General features: G+C 41.0%; 1 protein-coding gene across 4 annotated transcripts in view; it reads left to right on the top strand.

Annotated features, from left to right (window-relative positions):
* The window catches only part of nr3c2 (nuclear receptor subfamily 3, group C, member 2), a 326,066-nt gene extending 305,800 nt beyond the window's left edge, over nucleotides 1-20,266 (top strand). For 2 of the 4 annotated variants that reach the window (XM_048529777.2, XM_048529786.2), the window contains 2 exons: nucleotides 298-455; nucleotides 18,421-20,264. In XM_048529777.2, coding sequence (XP_048385734.1) covers nucleotides 298-455; nucleotides 18,421-18,576 — 314 coding nt within the window. In that variant the 3' untranslated portion in view covers nucleotides 18,577-20,264. Of the gene's footprint in view, nucleotides 1-297; nucleotides 456-5,655; nucleotides 5,935-18,420 lie in introns of those variants that run through there. The other 2 variants (XM_048529794.2, XM_059645238.1) reach the window with 2 other exon arrangements.
* The last annotated feature ends 584 nt before the right edge of the window (nucleotides 20,267-20,850 follow it).

The raw sequence follows: 20,850 nt of genomic DNA, 5'->3' as shown, positions 1-20,850 counted from the left end.
TCCTATTTTTACTAAATGAACCAGGATGAAAAAGGGTCGCAGAACCTTTGATTATGCAACAGAACTACACTGTTTAAATTAATGTGTTGGTCTGGAAGATTTCGCATCAATCAATAGCTGAGAGAGCACTTGAGCTTTAGTAGTGCAAACCTTAAAGCATTAAAATTCAGTGTATAGCCTTTTTTTCTTGGTCTAAGGGCAGCAATATAATGAAGTTTGTTAGGATTTGAGTGAATTTTAAGTTTTTGGAAAATTATGCATCAAATTGACATAATATTTTGTATTTGCATTACACAGTTCCAAAAGATGGCCTGAAAAGTCAAGCTTCATTTGATGAAATGAGGACAAACTATATCAAGGAGTTGAGGAGAGTTATAGCAAGAAATGAAAATAATTCTGGACAAAACTGGCAACGGTTTTATCAGTTGACTAAAGTCCTTGACAGTATGCATGAGGTAGGCTAAGGAAATATCATTCTATGATTATATATAATAGTTCTTCTGTTCTGATTATTAAAGCACTTCATGACGACTTTTTTGAGCTTGCCTCAGATATTACCAAATCTTATTTCTGAGCCTTGGGCCAAATTTTGTTTTTGCAGCACATGTTGAGCCAACATAAAGAAAACATCCACTGAGAGTGGGATTTAACCTCAGATCACTAAATTGTTATGCCTCACTGGGGTAGTGCAATGAAAATCAAACTATTCCTGGAGTTATCACAAAAATTAAAGATTTTAGTAAGTATGCAGAATTCTGCAATTTACTTGTCTTTTAGACCCAGGTTGCCAGAAAGTAGATTTCTGTGCTTAACAAGAATGACTATTTCTGACAAATAAATAGATTCTAGCCACAGATAAACAAGTATGAACCATTGACATAAAACTATGAGTTAAAACTCTAAGCCCCAGTGTAAACGCTTTTCTATAAATACATGCAGGCAGACACACACAAGAAAAATCATGTTATGGACAGACAGAGAGATTAGGACTAGCAGTTCAGTGGTCCCTGTCCAGAGGGTTTGCTAAGATCATTCTTGTGCAGATCAGAAAGCTGCCTCTCAATACTCCTTCCCCAGGCACTTCCATCAGTTTGCAGGAGACACAGGATGGCCTGTTCCCACTCAAAAAGATCTTTGACTTATGGATTAGAGTCACATCTTACAGTGACCAGAAAGTGGAACTAAACAGGATAACTTGAGACTTGAAATGCTTTTTAATGCAGAGCAAAAACAACTTTTTATGCTGTAGAGGTCTTACGGTTTCTGTCAAAACATTCATTTCCCCAAGCTGTTTGGCTAGATGTGAGCCAATCATATAGTTGTTAATAGGCAGAAGGTCTTTGTCACTGATAACTGGTCATGAGCACAAGACAAGTCAGCTGCTTACTGCCAGCCAAAACTTTATGTATTGCTCTATTCATACTCATCCCTTGGTTTTAGCTAATCTCCAGACTAGGTTTCCACTACACCTTGAACAAGCAACTGTGTAAACAATGCTTACAATGATGTCAGATTACTTGTTTTTTAAAAGTGCAGAAATTCTTTAATCTTTTGTTTTTAAAACAGTTTTTTTCCTACTTCAATCCAAAAAATACAGAAAACAAAATATAGTCTTTCACGTTGTCATAAGTTGGTCACGCTAAATTGGCTTTAAATTGTTCTTGGTGACCAAATTATCAAGCAATGACTTTTTGCAACATCAGTTATGACCATTTAAAAATAGCATCAGTGTTAAAATTAGGTTGAATTAAACAAATGAAAATCATTAAGCAGTAAATGCCTTGGGGATCCTGATAAGATGCCAGTTGTTTCAATAAAAGATGTATTAGTGATCATTGGTGCATAAAGTCCCTTGCCTGGTTTATTTTTAATTTTCTTGTAATAGAAAGGGATGCTGGACAGTTGGCACAATGAATCTGCATAATTTAATGCCTGGCCTCCTGCACAGAGGAGGCAAAAAGGCAAATGCATTGTTTGTGTAGTTAAAGAATGAGCCGTGGCATTTTTTTTTTCTCATTCATTCTGAGCTTTACAGCACTTTTAGTGTTTGTCACCAAAATTCTTACTGAAAGAACTGAGTAACTATGATCTTTCAATGTGCACATTATCATGATCTCTTTGTGTCTTTTAATAGCTTCAGGTAAACAAGCTCAACATGTGTTGTACAGCAGTTTGAAAACATTATCACCCCATTTTAGAACTGTTTCTCAAGTGTCATATTTTGGATAGAAACCTTAATTTCTTAAAGCAGTAAGTTTATTTTGAGGTGTGATATTTGGATTTTGACTGAATGTGGCAGCTCCCTATTGGAGTTGATTCTATTATTATACACTTTCCATTACCCATCGCCCTAACCTGGCATAATACAGACCACTCTTCACATTGAGTCTAGATATCATAGGGTAGAATTGAATTAGGAAGTATGAGCTTTTACAGGCAACTGAGCTTGAAACTGGTCAAAAATACACAAATTGAACAGGAATTCTTAATAATCATTGTGGAACCTGTCTATGAGAATGGAATGCAAAAGTAGATTGAATTTAACATGATAAATTTTTGCAAGAAGTGTCCTCTGATTTCAGCATTAAATGTTTCATTTCACATACCGTGCAGTGATTCAGAAAACTCCAAAAAACAGCCAATGCAAAACATCTAGTCAACACAACAGAATTTAATTTTCTCAAAATTATTTTATTATTATGACAAGAGTTAAGCCCAAAGCCAGATTAAAATGTGTCAATTTGCCTAAAACCTTGGTTACAAAGTTTAACAAGCTCAGAAAAGGAGCAGGCAAATCACAATATGCAGTTAACTTACATGTTACTGATGAAGGCAGTATGCAAACATTCATTGTCAGAGCTTGCAGCCAGAACAAAGTGTATTGTTGAGTGGCTACCCATCTGATCAAACAATGAAAGGCTAGAACTTAAGACAGCCTTTACCACCTAAAGAGGAGGTTATTTCTGGCTGGAGTCGGAACCTGTTGCTGAACAGACTGAGGTTAAAAAAATACACTGAATCAAGGCAAGGATGGTCATCCACGTTTGCTGGTGCCACACTGGAAGTCTTAGTGAAGGAATTGCTGAGGAGGAATGATGCCAATCAACTACAGGAGGCTATCCAGACATGAAGGCAATCGGAGCAGGTGGCTGTTTTGGTCAGTGTCAGAATTCTAGTTCCCAGTACTTTGGTGCAGTGCTATGTGAAGTTCAGTTAATGAATGGCTAAGTTGCACAAATGCATGTTCAAATATTAAATCCAACAACCTGTACCACTTAACTCACATGGTACCTAACCAGCAGAGAGCAGACATGGATGCATGGAGGAGATGATCGTTACCAATCATTGAAACGACCGTCATGGAGGCTGTGGCCAGCATTTAGACTGAGCATTCACCCATGATATTCTACCTGCCTCACCACCACTATGACCAACAAGAACAATATAATCCAAGCTTTTGGCTTCGTCCTTTTAGGCACCCAAAGACTGTAACCTTATCAAGCAGTGGTTATGGATGAAGAGGTGGAAGACCAAGCAAACAGTGCTGAAGAAAGAATAACATTACTCGTGCACACTCGTGTAGCTATCAGCTCAGATACTGACATTGCATAGAGGCTAGGTTAAAGATGCGATCCGCATTTGGTGAAACATAAAGCTCAAATAGCTTTTAGGTAAGGCAAAGAGCCAACCCAGATAGCTGCCATCCAAGCTGATGTGATGTAGTCTGAAAGAGATAGTGGGAACTGCAGATGCTGGAGAATCTGAGATAACAAGGAGTAGAGCAGGATGAACACAGAAGGCCAAGCAGCATCAGAGAAGCAGGAAAGCTGACGTTTTGGGCCTAGACCCTTTTTCAGAAAAAGGGTCTAGGCTTTTCTGAAGTAGGGTCTAGGCCCGAAACATCAGTTTTCCTGCTCCTCTGATGCTGCTTGACCTGCTGTGTTCATCCAGCTCAACACCTTGTTATCTGTGATGTAGTCTGAAGTTGGGTCTTCTAGGACCAGTGTTCTGCAGATCTCAAGGAATTAAAGTAATGCACAAATGCTTTCAGTTCAGTTTTGTATCGAACATAAGATGTTTTGCTTGATAAAAAGTGGTTTGAAATGGTTATTTTGTGCAATGTTTCAACATTGTGACTGAGAGGATTCTGCGCTGGTCTTTGTTAGAAGGAAGGTGAGGTGTGGGTTTGTCGATGAATGATTTTGAAGTCTCTAATGATATGGTCAGGCAGTGTGGTTGAGAAGTGTTGGTTGCTTCCTGAACTTTCACCTCCTCTGAATCTTTTTTTCTCATCCTTCTTTTCCTCAACTACTCTCGAGATATCTGGTGGCAAAGGCTGCACCCTCGTGACAGTGAAGTTGTGTAAGATGTCCGTGATAAATAGCGAACAGAGCTCATCCAGAGTTATTCAGGCACTATTTAAGCACCACAGTGGTCTTCTGAATCATTTTTTTGGTAACGTGGCTGGTGTTACATGCTGCTGTCTATGTATACAGGAGTTGTGAAACATGGGGAACCTGTAATCCTGATGAAGTCAAGCATGAACTCTGTCTGTTTCTGTCCAGCAAGAGGGAATGACGTCTAATTAGCTCTCTTGGAGTAAAGCCCGAGTGATGTCCTCGTACAACATTGGATGGCAAATTGTGAGATGCTACAGTCATTGCCTGATCCAGCCTGGAAGGAAATAGGCACAAAAAAGTTAATAGTCCTGGTCACCTTCACAGATGATGAAAGTGATGAGCTCACCTTGCCCTGAGGTTACTGTTTCAACAGAAAGAGGTGCCACAATTGAGCAACCCCTATCTTGGTGAATTGAAGGCTTCTGAAGTACTGTCCCATCCTGAGGTTAAGATAGAAGAATCAATCCTTGAAGACCTGGGTAGATATAACCTCTATTTGAGAGTTCATCTCTCCCACTCATCCTGTCTTTTTGAATATAGGTAGTCCGGCCAAAACGTGTGTTTCGTTAACACGAATTGGCTGTAACATGATTGATGAATAATGGGCATTGTTTAGATAATGTGAACTTTCTGCTGTACAAGTACAGTGATTTCCCTATAATGCGATTTTCTATGGCAATTTTCTATAGCACGAGGTCACACAAGAATGCAACTATCGCATTACAGGAAAACTGCCTGTAGCTTGCCTTCTTTTGGGTCAACTGTACTTAAATCCCATGCCATGCCAGAGGCAGGGGAGATGGAGACAATAGCGCTTGTGTCTGGGAACAAATGTGTAAGCAGGACCATTTGTTATGGTCTCAGTTGTTGGTAATAAATCCTGGCCTGTTATACATTTAATTTTTATAGTTAGTTCCCATTGTGGTTAGTCATTGCAACTATTCATATTGGCCTGCAGATGTTCTTTAACAACAAAACATAAGTTTATTACACAAAGGAAAACCAAAACTAAAAAGTTTCAACCACTTTCTCACACATCAAGATCTTTAGCCCGGGTTCATCCACTCCAACCACATTTTCTTTTCTTTTTCTTTTCTTTTTACTTACCTCTTGAGCTGAGCTTGGACAGCATTGACTATGGTGGGAAACCCCAGCGCAGACGTGAGTGGGCCCAGCACGGACCTTGTGGTGGCGTTGAGTGGGCCCAGTGCGAACGTTGCGTCAGTGACGAATGGGCCCCCGCTTACTTTTCCAGATCAAGCACAAGACCTGGCATTGGAATCAACAGCTACTACATCGGTGAAGGTGATATTGGTGAGGCATGCACAGTGGCAAAAGGTGGTGCCTGAGGATCGATGATTTCATCATTGTTTGGATCTGGGACTGATGGCAATGAAATGATGGCGAAAAGACATCATAGAGAAATCGATACGATGAGCCCAGCGACAAGAGATGCAGCTCTGAAGTTGAATGGTCCAGCACAGATGGTGGCAGAGCAGTGGTGGAGAAAATGAGTTGCTGTTCCTGCAACCTTCGGGTGGCATCATTGTGACACTGCAGGAGGCCCTTGATGGACATGTCATCTGAGGAATGGGAGGGGGAGTTGAAATGGTTCGCGACTGGGAGGTGCAGTTGTTTGTTGCGAACCGAGCGGAGGTGTTCTGCAAAGCGGTCTCCAAGTCTCCACTTGGTTTCCCCAATGTAGAGGAAGCCACACCGGGTGCAATGGATACAATATAATGTACTATAATATAATATAATGTAAAATATAATGTCCATTTCAAGCCCACGGACTCCCACAGCTACCTAGAATACACCTCCTCCCACCCACCATCCTGCAAAAATTCCATCCCCTATTCCCAATTCCTCTGCCTCCGCCGCATCTGCTCCCAAGATGTGGCATTCCACTCCCGCACATCCCAGATGTCCATGTTCTTCAAGGACCGCAACTTTCCCCCTGCAGTGGTTGAGAACGCCCTTGACCGCATTTCCCGCAACACATCCCTCACACCCTGCCCCTGCCACAGCCGCCCCCAGAGGATTCCCCCTCATTCTCACATACCACCCCACCAACCTCCGGATACAACGTGTCATCCTCCGACACTTCCGCCATCTACAATCCGACCCCACCACCCAAGCCATTTTTCCATCCCCACCCTTGTCTGCCTTCCGGAGAGACCACTCTCTCCGTGACTCCCTTGTCCGCTCCACACTCCCCTCCAACCCCACCACACCCGGCACCTTCCCCTGCAACCACAGGAAGTGCTACACTTGCCCCCACACCTCCTCCCTCTCCCCGGTCCCAGGGCCCAAGATGACCTTCCATATCAAGCAGATGTTCACCTGCACATCTGCCAATGTGGTATATTGTATCCATTGCATCCCTGGCGTCCTCTACATTGGGGAAACCAAGCGGAGGCTTGGGGACCGCTTTGCAGAACACCTCCGCTCGGTTCGCAACAAACAACTGCTCCTCCCAGTTGCGAACCATTTCAACTCCCCCTCCCATTCTTTTGATGACATGTCCATCATGGGCCTCCTGCAGTGCCACAATGATGCCATCTGAAGGTTACCGGAACAGCAACTCATATTCCGCTTGGGAACCCTGCAGCCCAATGGTATCAATGTGGACTTCACAAGCTTCAAAATATCCCCTTCCCCCACTGCATCACAAAACCAGCCCAGCTCATCCCCTCCCCCCACTGCATCCCAAAACCAGCCCAGCCTGTGCCTCTGCTTCCCTAACCTGTTCTTCCTCTCACCCATCCCTTCCTCCCACCTCAAGCCGCACCTCCAATTCCTACCTACCACCTCATCCCACCTCCTTGACCTGCCCATCTTCCCTGGACTGACCTATCCCCTCCCTACCTCCTCACCTATACTCTCCTCTCTACCTATCTTGTTTTCTCTCCATCTTCGGTCCGCCTCCCCCTCTCTCCCTATTTATTCCAGTTCCCTCTCCCCATCCCTCTCTGTGATGAAGGGTCTAGGATCGAAACGTCAGCTTTTGTGCTCCTGAGATGCTGCTTGGCCTGCTGTGTTCATCCAGCTCCACCCTTTGTTATCTTGGATTCTTCAGCATCTGCAGTTTCCATTATTAGTGGTAGAGAAAAATTGGCCCAACGTCAAATGATGGCATCTGAAGAATGGCGACTGCAGCGTTGGTTGGGTTCGGTGTTGACGACAGCGAGGAGGTATCGCTGCGCATGTGCCGTTGATGATGAGCTGGCTGAGGACTGATGCACTGTCTTTAAGCTTTATATTTCTATTTATGTTATTCTAAAACTATACAAGATGGTGCCAAATTGTGACAACAGTGGAAATGCTTTTCATTTTGTTTTACTGTTTTTCTCACTGTAAAATACACATGACAATAAAATTCATTCATTCGTTCAGTTTCCCACAGATTCAGTCAGGTAGGTGGGTGACTCCCAGGATGAGCAGACAGGTAGTGGAGGAGTCTCCTTTGGCTGTTCTCCTTTCTCATAGGTATACTGTTGAGAGGGATAGCCTCTTAGGGGAGTATAACAGCAGCAGCCAGGTCTGTGACAGCACAACTGACTCTGCTGTAGTGCATGTTCAGGCAAAGTCCTAGTGAGCAATAGTGGTAAGAGGCTTGCTCGTTAGGGACACAGATAGGCATTTCTGTGACCATGTTAGAGTCTCCAGGATAATGTGTTATCTGCCCAGTGCTAGGGTCAAGGACATCTCTGAATGGTTGCATGAAATTCTTAGAGGGGAAGGTGAGCTGCCAGAGGTCATTGTACAGATTGCTACCAACAACATAGATAAAAAGAGGAATGAGGTCCTGCCGAGTGAGTACAGAGTTAGAAAAGAAGCTGAAAAGCAGGACCTCAAGACTAGTAATCTCTTGGTTATTAACAGTGCCATGTGCTAGTGAGGCAAGGAATAAAAGGGAAGGACAGATGAATGCGTGGCTAAGGAGCTGGTGCAAGGGGTAGGGTTTGAGGAAAAGAAAGATGTTAGGACCAGTAAGACAAAAAGAAAGGATGCGCAGACACAGGTAAATGGACACAATGATACTAAAGTGCTGAACTGTGCTTATTTCAATACAAGGAATATTATAGGTAAGGCAAATGAACAGAGCCTGTATCACTGCATGGGACTATGATGTTGTAGCCATTATAGAGACTTGGTTGTGAGAGGTACTGGACTGGCTGCTCAACATTCCAGGATTTCGTTGTTTTAGATGAGATAGAGAGGAAAGTAAAAGAATTGGGAAGTTGCATTACTAGTCATAGAGAATGTCACATCTGCAATAAGAGAGAACATACTGAAGGGCTCATCCACTGAGGCAGTATGGGTAGAGCTAAAAAACAAGATGGGTGCAATCACTCTGATAGGATTAAACTATAGGCCACCCAATCACAATTGAGACATTGAAGAACACACATGTATGTGGATTATCGAAAGATACACTAACAACAGGATTGTCATAGTGGGTGACTTTAGCTTCTCTTAGAGCAAGAGGCTTAGAATGGGACAGAATTTGTTAAATGCATCCATGAGAGTTAACAGTATGTGGATAGTCTAAGTAGAGGAGCAGGCCACACGAGACCTTGTATTGGCTAATGAATGTGGCTCAATGACTGACCTTTTAATGGGAGAGCATTTTGGAAGCAGTGCTTGACTTTTAACATAGCCTTGAAAAGGGATAAGTCAGGACCTTGCAGAAAGGTACTAAACTGGGGGAGGACAGATTATGTCAGCATCAGGCAGGAGCTAGGGAGTGTTAATTGAGCGGAGTTGTTCTCAGGAAACTCTACATTTGACATGGAGCTGATTAGAGTTAGATATGGCACGTTCCTGTCAGGAGGAAGGACAAGGATAGCAAGACAAGGAACCCTAGATAACGAGAGAGGTTGTGAATTTGGTCCAAATGGAGAAAGCAAGCATATGTAAGGCTTTAGGAAGCAAAAATCAGACAGGGTCCATGAGGAATATAAAGAAAGCAGGAAGAACTGAAGCCGGGAATTAGGTGAGCAAAAAGTGGCCAGCAAATGACCTTAGCAAGTAGGGTTAGAAAGAATCGCAAGGCATTCTATACATATATTAAAAATTAGAGGAAAACTAGACAAAAGGTAGGACCACTCGAGGATAAAAGAGGGACCTTGTGCTTGGAGGCAAAGGACGTGGGCGATATCCTAAATGAGTACTTTGCATCAGTATTCACCCAGGAAATGGTTATAGGGGATTGCACTCTAATAAGCTAAGGCATTTTGAGATCAAGAAATAAATTGTTTTTGGTCTCTTGAAGAGCATTAAGACAGATAAGACCCCAGCCACAATGGTATATATCCCAGGTTACTGAGAGAGACAAGAAAACAAATTGCCAGAGCGTTAACTAAGATCTCTGTATCCTCATTAGCCACTGGAGAAGTCTTGGAGGACTGGCAAGTAGCTAATTTTGTTCCTCTATTCAAGAAGGGACAATCTAGGAATCTATAGACCAGTGAGCCTCACATTAGTAGTTAGGAATCATTTGGAGAGAATTCTTAGGGATAGGATTTTACGTGTGTTTGAAAAGTTAAGTAGTCAGCATGGCTTTGTGCAGGGCAGGACATGTCTTACTAATTTGATTGAATTTTTCGAGGAGGTAACAAAGGGATAGAGCAGTGGATGTTGTCTAAATGGATTTTGGTAAAATGGACACAATGATATCATTGTGTCCATTTACCTGTCTCTGCGCATCCTTTCTTTTTGTCTTACTGGTCCTAACATCTTTCTTTTCCTCAAACCCTACCCCTTGCACCAGCTCCTTAGCCACGCATTCATCTGTCCTTCCCTTTTATTCTTTCAACAAGGTCCCTCATAGTAGGCTATTCCAGACAATTAAAATGCATGGGATCCATGATGACATGACTGCATGGATTCAAAATCGGCTTGCCAAAGAAGGCACATGGATCTGAATTGGGACTGTTTGTGATATAGGTAAATGACTTGGATGAATATGTAGGTGGGTAGGTTAGTAAGTTTGTAGACGATACGAGGATTGGTGGAGTTGTGGATAGCGTAGTAGGTTGTCAAAGGATACAGTGAGATATACATCAGTTCTAGGTATGGATGGAGAAATGGCAGGTGGAGGTTAATCCAGATAAGTGTGAGGTACTACACTTTGGGAGATCAAATGTTAAGAAAAAATGTACAGTTAATGGCAGGATCCTGAACAGCATGGACTTACAAAGGGAGCTTTGTGTTCAAGTCCATAGTTCCCCGAAAGGGCCACTCAAGTAGATAGGGTGCTAAAGAAAGTGAATGGCATGCTTGACTTTATTGGTTGGGGGATTGAGTACAAGAATCAGATTGTCATGTTGCAGCTTTATAAGACTTTGGTTAGGCTACACTTAGAGTATTGCATTCAATCCTGGTCACCACATTACAGGAAGGATGTGGAGGCTTTGGAGAGGGTGCAGAAGATGTTTAACAGGATGCTGCGTCGATTAGAAGTTATGAGCAATAAGGAGAGGCTATAGAAAGCTGAGCTAGATGGTTCTCATTTAGACATTTCATCACCGTGCTAGGTGACATCGTCAGTAGAGCCTCCGGTGAAGCGATGCTATTCTACACCGCTTGGAATTTATACTTTCTGGTCTGTTATGGTGAGTAGTGCTATTTCCGGTTTTGATCCGAATGGGTTTGTATATGGGGTCCAATTCTAAAAGTTTGTTGACGGCATTACCGTTGGAGAATCATGCCTCTAGAAATTCCCCTGCGTGTCTATGTTTGGCTTGGGCAGACTAGCAGCTCCATCAAAAATGACAACATACTTAAACTACTAGACCTCTGCCTCACCACACACTTTATCTTTAATGGTCAAGTATACAAACAGATCAATTGTACACCAATGGGTTCATCCATCTTAGTACTCATTGCAGAAGCAGTCATCCAAAGGTGAGAACACACCGCCCTCCCTACATTCAAGCTAAACTATGCATCTGGTACATGGACAACACAGTTGTCATCATTAGATGCAACGAATCAGAAGAGACACACCACCTCATCAACAGTGTATTCACAGGGAATAAATTCACAAGGGTAGAAGTAAACAACAATTAGCTTCCATTTCCAGACGTTAAAGTTGAGCATATGATCAATGGGGAGTTGCAAACCTTGGAATACAGGAAAGCAACCCACACTGATCAAATCCTCAACTTCACAGCAACCACCTGAATGTCCACAAACAAAGCTGTATTAAGACACTATTTAAATGAGCCAAGACACACTATAACACTCCAGAACTACATGGATAGCAAAACAGTGGATAGCAAAAAGCTTTTTCCCAGAGTGGGGGACTCAATTACTAGGGGTCATGAGTTCAAAGTGAGAGGAGGAAAGTTTAAGGGAGATATGCATGGAAAGTTCTTTACACAGAGGGTGGTGGGCGCCTGGAACGTGTTGCCAGTGGAGGTGGTAGACGCAGACACGTTAGCGTCTTTTAAGATATATTTGGACAGGTACATGGATGGGCAGGGAGCAAATGGACATAGACCGTTAGAAAATAGATGACAGGTTAGACAGTGGATCTTGATCGGCGCAGGCTTGGAGGGCCGAAGGGCCTGTTCCTGTGCTGTAGGTTTCTTTGGTTCTTTGTTTACACAGGAAAGAGGAAGAGTACTTATACAAAATCCTTGCTATAAAGGGATACCCCCACAACTTCATCCACAAATGCCTGCTAAACAGACAACAACAGGAGGACACAGTATACCCTGACACATTGGCCACACTGCCCTACATCAAGAACATATCAGAATTGACAACAAGACTCCTAAGACCACTAGGAATCATGGTAGCCCACAAGCCCACAGCCACACTACGACAAACATTTACAAGGATTAAAGACCTCATTCCCACAACATGCAGAACCGACGTAGTTTACAAAATGCCTTGCAATGACGACAGCCACAAACATTACATCAGACAGACAAGAAGGAAACAAGTCATCAGAATACAGGAACATGAACTAGTAGCAAAACAGCCTGACAAACTCTCCTTAATATCAGTACACTCAGACAATGAAGGCCATCAGTTTAACAGGGACAGGGTAACCATAGTAGCCCAAGCCAAACATAGACAAGCACAGGAATTTGTAGAGGCAAGATTCTCCACCTGTAATGCTATCAACAAATATACAGAATTAGACTCCAAGCGGAATAGAATAACATTGCTTCATCAGAGTCTGCACTGATGATGTCACTTAGCATGGTGACAAAATGTCTGAACAAGAACAAGCCAGCTCGGTGAGCAAGTCAACAGCCTCACCCATAACCCAAGCTACAGACCTTTGCCAAAACAAAAAGTTGGGTTGTTTTCCCTGGAGCAGTGGAGGCTAAAGGGAGACTTGCTAGAAGTCTGTAAAATTATGAGATGTGTAGACAGAGTTGATGGTCAGAATCTTTTTCACAGAATTGAAATGTCTAAAATTAGATGGCATGTAATTAGGGTGAGGGGAAGAAGTTCAAAGAAGATGTGAAGGGCAGGTTTTTTACACAGAAAATGGTAGGAATCTGGAATGCACTACCAAGGTAGTGGTGGAGACAAATACAAATATGGGTGTTTGAGGGACTTTTAGATAAACACATGAATATGCAAGAATGGAGGGATATGGACCAAGGGCAGGCAGAAGGGATTAGTTTAATTTAGCAATGTTCAGCACAACATTGCGGACCAAAGGGCCCATTCCTGTGCTGTACAGTTCTGTGTTCTATGTTCTACTACCCTTTTACAAATATTCAGTCCCAGAGATATGTCACTCATAATTCAATTATTAATATCTTATTTAACTAACACTTCAAATTTTTTTTTCTTGACGTGCCCAAACATTTTCTTGATTCTTTTTGGGCCTTCTGGCATGATTCTTTCTCAGTTCGATGGCCTATTCTTTTCCAGTTCCAACAGTTTGAAGACTGCAAACCCTCACAGCTTAGAAGCTTCATGAATTCAAAGCACTTTGGCTAGAGTAAGTGGTTCCCATAGGCTGAAAAGTTGATTCTCTTGGAAGAAGAAAGCTGTTCTCGTTCCTGAACTGAATTCCTGATTCTTCTAAATTGAAGTCAGAAGCTAAATGGAGACAGCCTTTGGTTTGTTGTAAACTCAGCAAAATAAACATTCCATTCATGAACACCACAGGCATCCTGCCAGGGTCTTGAGTGAAGCTATGTGTAATCTGGGACGTGGTGTGTCAAATGATTTACTGAGTATTTTTTAAAAAAGTAATAGAATTGACAAAAATCTATCTGCACTACTCTAAAATCCGAATCCCAAATGGTGATACATCTTTCATTGTATCTTTTAAATAAGAATGAAGGTCAAAGAGAGGTCAAAGAGGTGGGTATGGAGCCAGTAAAGGTTAGTGTAGGTGGGGAGTTAGGGAGGGGATAGGTCGGTCCAGGGAGGACAGGCAGGTCAAGGAGGTGGGATGAGGTTACTGGGTAGGAGATGGAGATGGGGCTTGAGGTGGGAGGAATGGTTTGCGAGGCGGGGACAAGCTGGGCTGGTTTTAAGATGAGGTCGGGGAGGGGAAATTTTAAACCTTGTGAAGTTCACATTGATACCCTTGGGCTGCAGGGTTCCCAAGTGAAATATGAGATGCTGTTCCTGCAGCTGTCAGGTGGCATCACATTTTGTGATCAATATTTGATGTTTGAATTTAGCATGATCGTCATTCTCTTATTGAAAATTCTCTTCATTGTGTGTCATTTTGAGAACACTGAAGATTTAGTTGAATGGATGGAACAATGATAAATGGAATTCAGCCTGGCGAAGTGTGAAGTAGTTTCTTTTTGAGAGGGAACACAAAGCTAGGGAGCAAACAATAAACTTGAATACTGAGGTGTAGAGTAAGTGAGAGATCTTGGAGTGCATGTCACAAGTACCTGAAGGTGCTAGGACAGGTAAATAATGTCCATAAAGCATATGGAATGCTTTCCTTCATTGGATAAAGTACAGTATAAGAGATGTATTGCCGAAACTTTAGGAAACCCTGATTATGCCAAGGTTGGAATTTTGTGTACAGTTCTGGTCATTGCATTACAGGAAGGACATAATTGCCCTGGAGATGGTACAAAGGAGGTTTACAAGACTGTGCTGTTTCAGCTTGAAAATTTCATCTACGAGAAAAGGTTGGCTAGGATTGTTTTTCCTTGTACACAAGATGCTGACTTAATCAAGGCATGCAAAGTCATGAGCTTAGGGTGGACCCTAAGTTGGAAGTCCTATTTCCCCAGGCAGAGAATATGGATAAGCATATGGACGTACATGGAATAGTGTAGGTTAGATGGGCTTGAGATCGGTATGACAGGTCGGCACAATGTCGAGGGCCGAAGGGCCTGTACTGTGCTGTAATGTTCTGTGTTCTATGTTCTAAGAATGAAGGTCTTCAGCATGTAACACATCACTTGCTGTAGACTTTGCTAATCTTTAACATCAATACAATCCTGCAAACGGTTTTATTAATCAACAGCCAGTAGAAATCAATCATCAACTAACCAATGTTAGTAACTAATGAATCCTTAAGATTTTACTGACAGGGTTCTTTCTTGTCATTGAATGCATGGTCAACTGTCTGAAGTTAAGATGAGGCATTAATTGGAACATTCAAGTTAAGAATGGCATCACTAGATTCACATTGCTACTGAAAGCTGACTGACATCCTAATATGCCTACTATGCATATATCAGATATATTACCAAAATGGCGTTTGATGTGAGCATTAACAGCAATATACACATGCACTGCAGACCTTTCTGTGTCCTAAGAGTGATGTTTGTAGCACCAAAATTATGAGTATCACCAGAAATAACTTTTGCAGCCTTTATCTATTCAACTGAAAGAAATTTATTTGTGAAACTAACACCATTTTATCAAACACATTTGGTTATTAATATTACACAAGGTGATTTCAACTCAAAAATGATAACAAATTAGTTGTGTCAATTGGTTGTATGATATAAATAGTAATTCCCACTGACAGTCATACCCAGTAGCCTTTGGCATGTGAACTTCTGTATACAATTATGTGATAGCGTATGATTTTTGATGCATTCCTTCCTTATGCTTTTGGTTCTTGAACCCGTGTTATGTCTTTAAATAGGCAGAGCTAATAGCTGCATTCAGATGTGAGAACAAAAATATTCCTATTTACTATATTATAATTAAACATTTCCAAAAGTAGAAATGTAAGATTCTGCTTGGAATCTTACTGAAGCAAACAAACATACTTTGTTAGTGAATAACCAAATTTGAGGACAACCAAAATTCACTTAATTCTGAGGCTGAAAAGTAATTTCCTCTTGTAATCTGTTTTGGATGCTGACAAAATTGTCGGTAATGCTAGCTACATCTTGAACCAGCTGCTGAAAGCACACTGTCACCACAGTGCTCCCTGCTGGACTGCTGATGATGCATATATTTTTCCAATCAAATGAACAGAGAATCTGTTATCAAACTGACCTGCAGAGATTTTAGGCATCACAATACAGGTGCAATTTGTGAGTGAGGAAAAAGAATTGAAAAGTTTTTTCAATTTCACCGCCCTTACTATTTGTCAACCGTTACTGTCACCAGCAGGGTCTAGGAATTTGACAGAGATAAAACTGGAGCCATTGATCATGATTACTTTCCTGTAGATTTTTCCCATGTACTGACAGGCACAACATGGGTCTAAGAATCAGCTTTATGCAATGATCTATAATGCTGAATTGGCTCCATAATCGAATTGATATTTTAAAACAATTTCTTAACATTTTGGTTTTCATTGCATGGGAATCTCTTTCTCATCTTCAGATAGGCTTCTGTCCATTCCTGGAATGTATGTACAAATCACAGAGTGCCAGGTGTTTTCAGCAGTAATTTCCACATGGAATCTCACTCTCAATCTACTACCACCATCTTAACAGGTCACCCTGAGAAACAAGGGAACCAACTAAAAAGCATTTGTCACCGCCCGAGTATGGCAATAGTTTGGGTGATCTTCAGCTGAGGTTTTCGTGAATTATTCTGAACCAACAGTCACAACTCTAACTGGTACACTGAAAACCTACTATAACTACAAATAGATGGTACTGAGAGTTGGGTTATATCAAGCACCAGAGTGTTTGCAGGTGTCATGCAACACCTATGGTCACAGAAATTTGAGGGTGCATACATGAGGATCAATGGTCGGCACAACATCGTGGGCTGAAGGGCCTGTTCTGTGCTGTACTGTTCTGTGTTCTATGTTCTACCTCATGGTGTTAATCGCATGTGAATGGCCATGGAAAACCAGCTGAGCAATGAGTTTCTTCGTGTTTCTAGAGCTGGTGCCTCCTCAGACAAGATATTGTGAGTTGTGCGATGTTCTCCTGCTGTTTTATGATACCCTGAACCAAGAAGCTTGATTTTAGTTGCTGTTAATTTGATATTTGTTAGGCACAAACAATCATCAAACAGCTAGATTGTAATTGGTGCATATTTGCACTCCACAAATGGACAAGCCAGCCTGTCAGTCAGGTAGAGTTGCACAATAGTTTAGGAATAGTATTTTAAATGTCAAATGCCCTGAGACCCACTTCCGGAGATATAGTAAAAGAATATATATATAGCAATTAACACCAACAGTAACTGTACCCATCATCTTATTGAATGACATGGTGTCTATTACTTCAGGCTTCTTGACATCATTGAGACTGGTGATTATTTCAGTGTGGTAGCAATTTTAAAATTACACTACAATATTTGTCAAGATGCTAAGTTTTGTTATTAACTCAGGCCTTCCCCCCCCAAGGGCACAAATTTACCATAAAACACCTCACCAGGAGCCACCATTGAGTTAGATTGGAAGAGAGGTAGGAGCAGATCACCAGTGAAAACCTCCGGGAAATAGCTGTTTATAGTGGAAGTTCGTGAAAATTGAACTTTTTGATTATGTGTAAATGTGGTTTTGGGAAGAATGAAACAGTTGGCCAAAAATCCGTGATTCAGAAAATTGACCTGGATTGTATTTCTTAGTGTCCTTCCACCCTGACACAGTCACAGTTTAAGGGATCTAGGAAGGAGCTCCCAAATTAGCATTGGTCTAGCAAGTGCCTCCCTTTCTAGTAGAGCATCTTAGGCACCCACGAATCAATGTTGCCAGTATTCTACCACTTCTCCCTCAGAAACCATTGTTTATTCTATTCTGGGATGTAGGTGTCACTGGCAAGGCCAGCATTTGTTTTCCATCCCTAATTGCTGTTGAACTGAAGGGCTTGCTTGGCCAAATTATTCCCCGTCCCACATATAACAGCAGTTCCCTCAATTTATATTTTTATATTCCCTATACAGGCTGTTCAACTAGTTGGACTCACCTTCTGAAGAATATCTTATTTGCCAGACTGTACGAGCTTCCATTTTGTGCCAGGTTTCTAATAGGCAGAGGAAGTTGGAGCTCCCACTGTTGGCTACTCCCCTATTCCCACCAGACTTAATATGAGTGGTTTCCAAAGGAACAGACAGATAATTTATCCCTTACCAAGTAGGATTTTTGAACTTAGCGCAAGGTGGCGTTGGGCTAGGTGATGGGGTATCTAGCATTTCTGAGCGTTCTCTGAGCTGGAAGTGGAACTAATTCAATTTGTCTTTCAAAGAGCCAACACAAATTCAAATAGCAAATTAAATCCTATGTATTATTTTATGAAAGTATAAAAAGCAGCAGCCAATGTTGAGGTTGTGTTACTGTTGACTGCAGCTGCTGTTCAAAAGCTATTGTGCTGCAGGTGTTGATGACAGTAGTGCAGATAATTTGTGGCCTGTTACGCATTCCACTGCAGTAAGAAAATCAATGTAAGCGTTATTAAGCATGACGATTTAGGGTTGCTGGCTGGACAACTGTGATATTTTCACCTTCTGTTCTTGATTGAGCTCAACTAACAAAGCTCAGAAAAGCCAAGCCACCTAGATAAGTGCCAGCTCATTTTTAAAAATCTTGACACAAATGTAGAAATCTCAGACTCTGTTTCTAATTTTGCATATCTTTTCCCTACAGTTGGTCAGTGGGCTACTGCAGTTCTGTTTCTATACATTTGTGGAATCAAAGGCACTGAAAATTGAGTTCCCAGATATGCTGGTGGAAATCATCAATGACCAGTTGCCAGAGGTCACAGCAGGAATGACCAAATCCCTTTTTTTTCACAAGAAGTGATCCTTTTACAGTTAGACTTTGCCTTAAATTTTCCTCATGTTTTGCTGGCTTTAAAAATTATTTTAGCAGGCTTGGTGTCCTGTACGTCGCTACACACTAAAGAAATGCTTTATGAAGGTTTGGGACTGCTATAATGTAGAACTGTATCAATGAGATGAAAATGGATATATTCAAAAGGTTAAAAGGAGGCCGGGGAAAAGTATTTTTTGAAAGAAATATATTTTGGCAGGAAAAATTGTAATACAGTCTCTTTTCTAAAGGTAATCTTTTTGTAAAGTGAAATGTTTCTGCATGCATAAACATCTGATGTTTACAGTGTATTTAAGAAAGAGAAAGCTGTGCCTTTTTAGTATCATATCTAATTTAACCATTTTACAGCATTTGCTGTAAATAAACCAGATATACTAGTTGACTCATATTAAATATTTCTTCTATTTTATAATTAATTTTATGTTAATTAATTTTCCCCTTTGCCCGTCACTAGCGTCTTTTGCTTTGTAACAATATCGCTTCTGCTCACTGTTAAGATGCTTTTCAAGTTCCATCCTGTTGTTTTGTGCTGTAGCAATAGGGAAGTACTGGATAAATGGCAAAAAAGGTGCATATGGCTTACTTTTCTTACAACTTTCCAAGAAATAAATAAAGTAGCAGGGTTGAACCATGCCCTGATAATCCTAGGTCCTTTCCAACCTTTTTAGAATTGTCGAATAATTTTCTGTGCTTTGCTATAAAGTTCTGTATATTATGCTGTTGGAGTCCTGATGTAGCACTTTTGGTAATCCATACACTGTACTTAGCCAAATGATATGCAGAATTATAAAATAGTTCTAAATAAGTTGATTTATATTTCCATGGAAGCACTTAAGCATCTACATTTGTGTCAGCAAAGAATATTAAATATATGATGATTAAATTACTAGTTCCACTTTTTAATGTCTTTTTCATTGTTATTGAGTCAATTGCTGTTTGGGAAACATTAACAGGCTTTGTTCTCATAAGTAGCTACTTCCAGCCTATCAACTAGATACATGGAACATATAGTGGTTTCTAAAGCTTTCCTAAACTGTTATTACCTCTGATCAATTAGGCAGTCTATTTTCAGAACAGCATGAGCCAGGGTAGTTGAAATTTCTAGTCAATTGGGGTGCCTGGAAGATTAGATCAAGGTCTAGATGATTGCATAACCATAACCTTATTCTGAGAGGCTAACCAGTAGTATATCAGTCAATAAATATACTAATAAATTGTCTTCTCCCAGCTCCAGCACTTCTTTTAATCTTTCTCCTGTTTCTAATTTATCATGCCAATTTTTTTATCACTCCAACATTGGTGGTCTAAGCCTCACCCACTCAGACCCCATATTCTAAAATCCCCTCTCTAAACCTCTCTTTCCTCCTTCGAGATGTTCTTTGAAGTGATCTAACTTAAAATTTCATTACCTGCCTTTTATCTTTCTTTATCCATCCCAATTGCCAAGAGGGCAGCTAAGAGTCAATCACATTGTGGGACTGGAGTCACATGTAGGACAAACCAGGTGAGGATGGCAGACTTCCTTCCCTATAGGACATTAATGAACAAACTGCTCATCATTGCTAGGTATCAAACTTTGTTTGAAAATGCTTCTCAGAAGCACATTGTGACATTTTGCAATATTAAAGTCATTGTATAAATACCAGTTGTCTGTTTCTTTGTTGTTAACACCAATAATACAAGAGAAGATTCATAAGTTTTTAATTCAAATGGTTAAATGGCGATACAGCATATTGCTCTCGTTGGCAATTGAAAAAGGATTATTAACCCTTTCATGGAAAGTAATAAAGGGCACTGGTAAAAGGTGGAAAATTGAGCTTTTCCCGATAGGAAAGGTGGCACAGATGTCAAGAACTTCTGTCTTTTTGTGCTGAAATTTCCAACTGATTAGGAATGAAAATATCAGCTGGTTTGGCACTTGCCCATTTCTCCAACTTTATCAGCACCAACATCCTAGTGTGATGATTAGTGACAGAGTTCAAAGATCACACTGTTGGAAAATAAAGCACAAATATAAAGTTCAGGCTTGCATTTTGAAATACAATTGTATTAATGGACATGGAATTCTGACGAAATAAAATATCGCATGCATCACACATCAGTTGCTTCTGCCCTATCACTTACTTCCTGATTTCAGTTTCATCATCAAAGAAAGCAGAAGACTGTGCAAAGAAAGAGAAGGGAATGACAAATTTTCTTGCGCAATTCTCATGCTTTTTAGTTTAAAAGGAGCATTGATTTTTA

This window comes from Stegostoma tigrinum, chromosome 1 (assembly GCF_030684315.1).
Source record: "Stegostoma tigrinum isolate sSteTig4 chromosome 1, sSteTig4.hap1, whole genome shotgun sequence".
Taxonomy (NCBI): Eukaryota; Metazoa; Chordata; class Chondrichthyes; order Orectolobiformes; family Stegostomatidae; genus Stegostoma; species Stegostoma tigrinum.
This window is presented reverse-complemented; position numbering and strand designations above follow the sequence as displayed.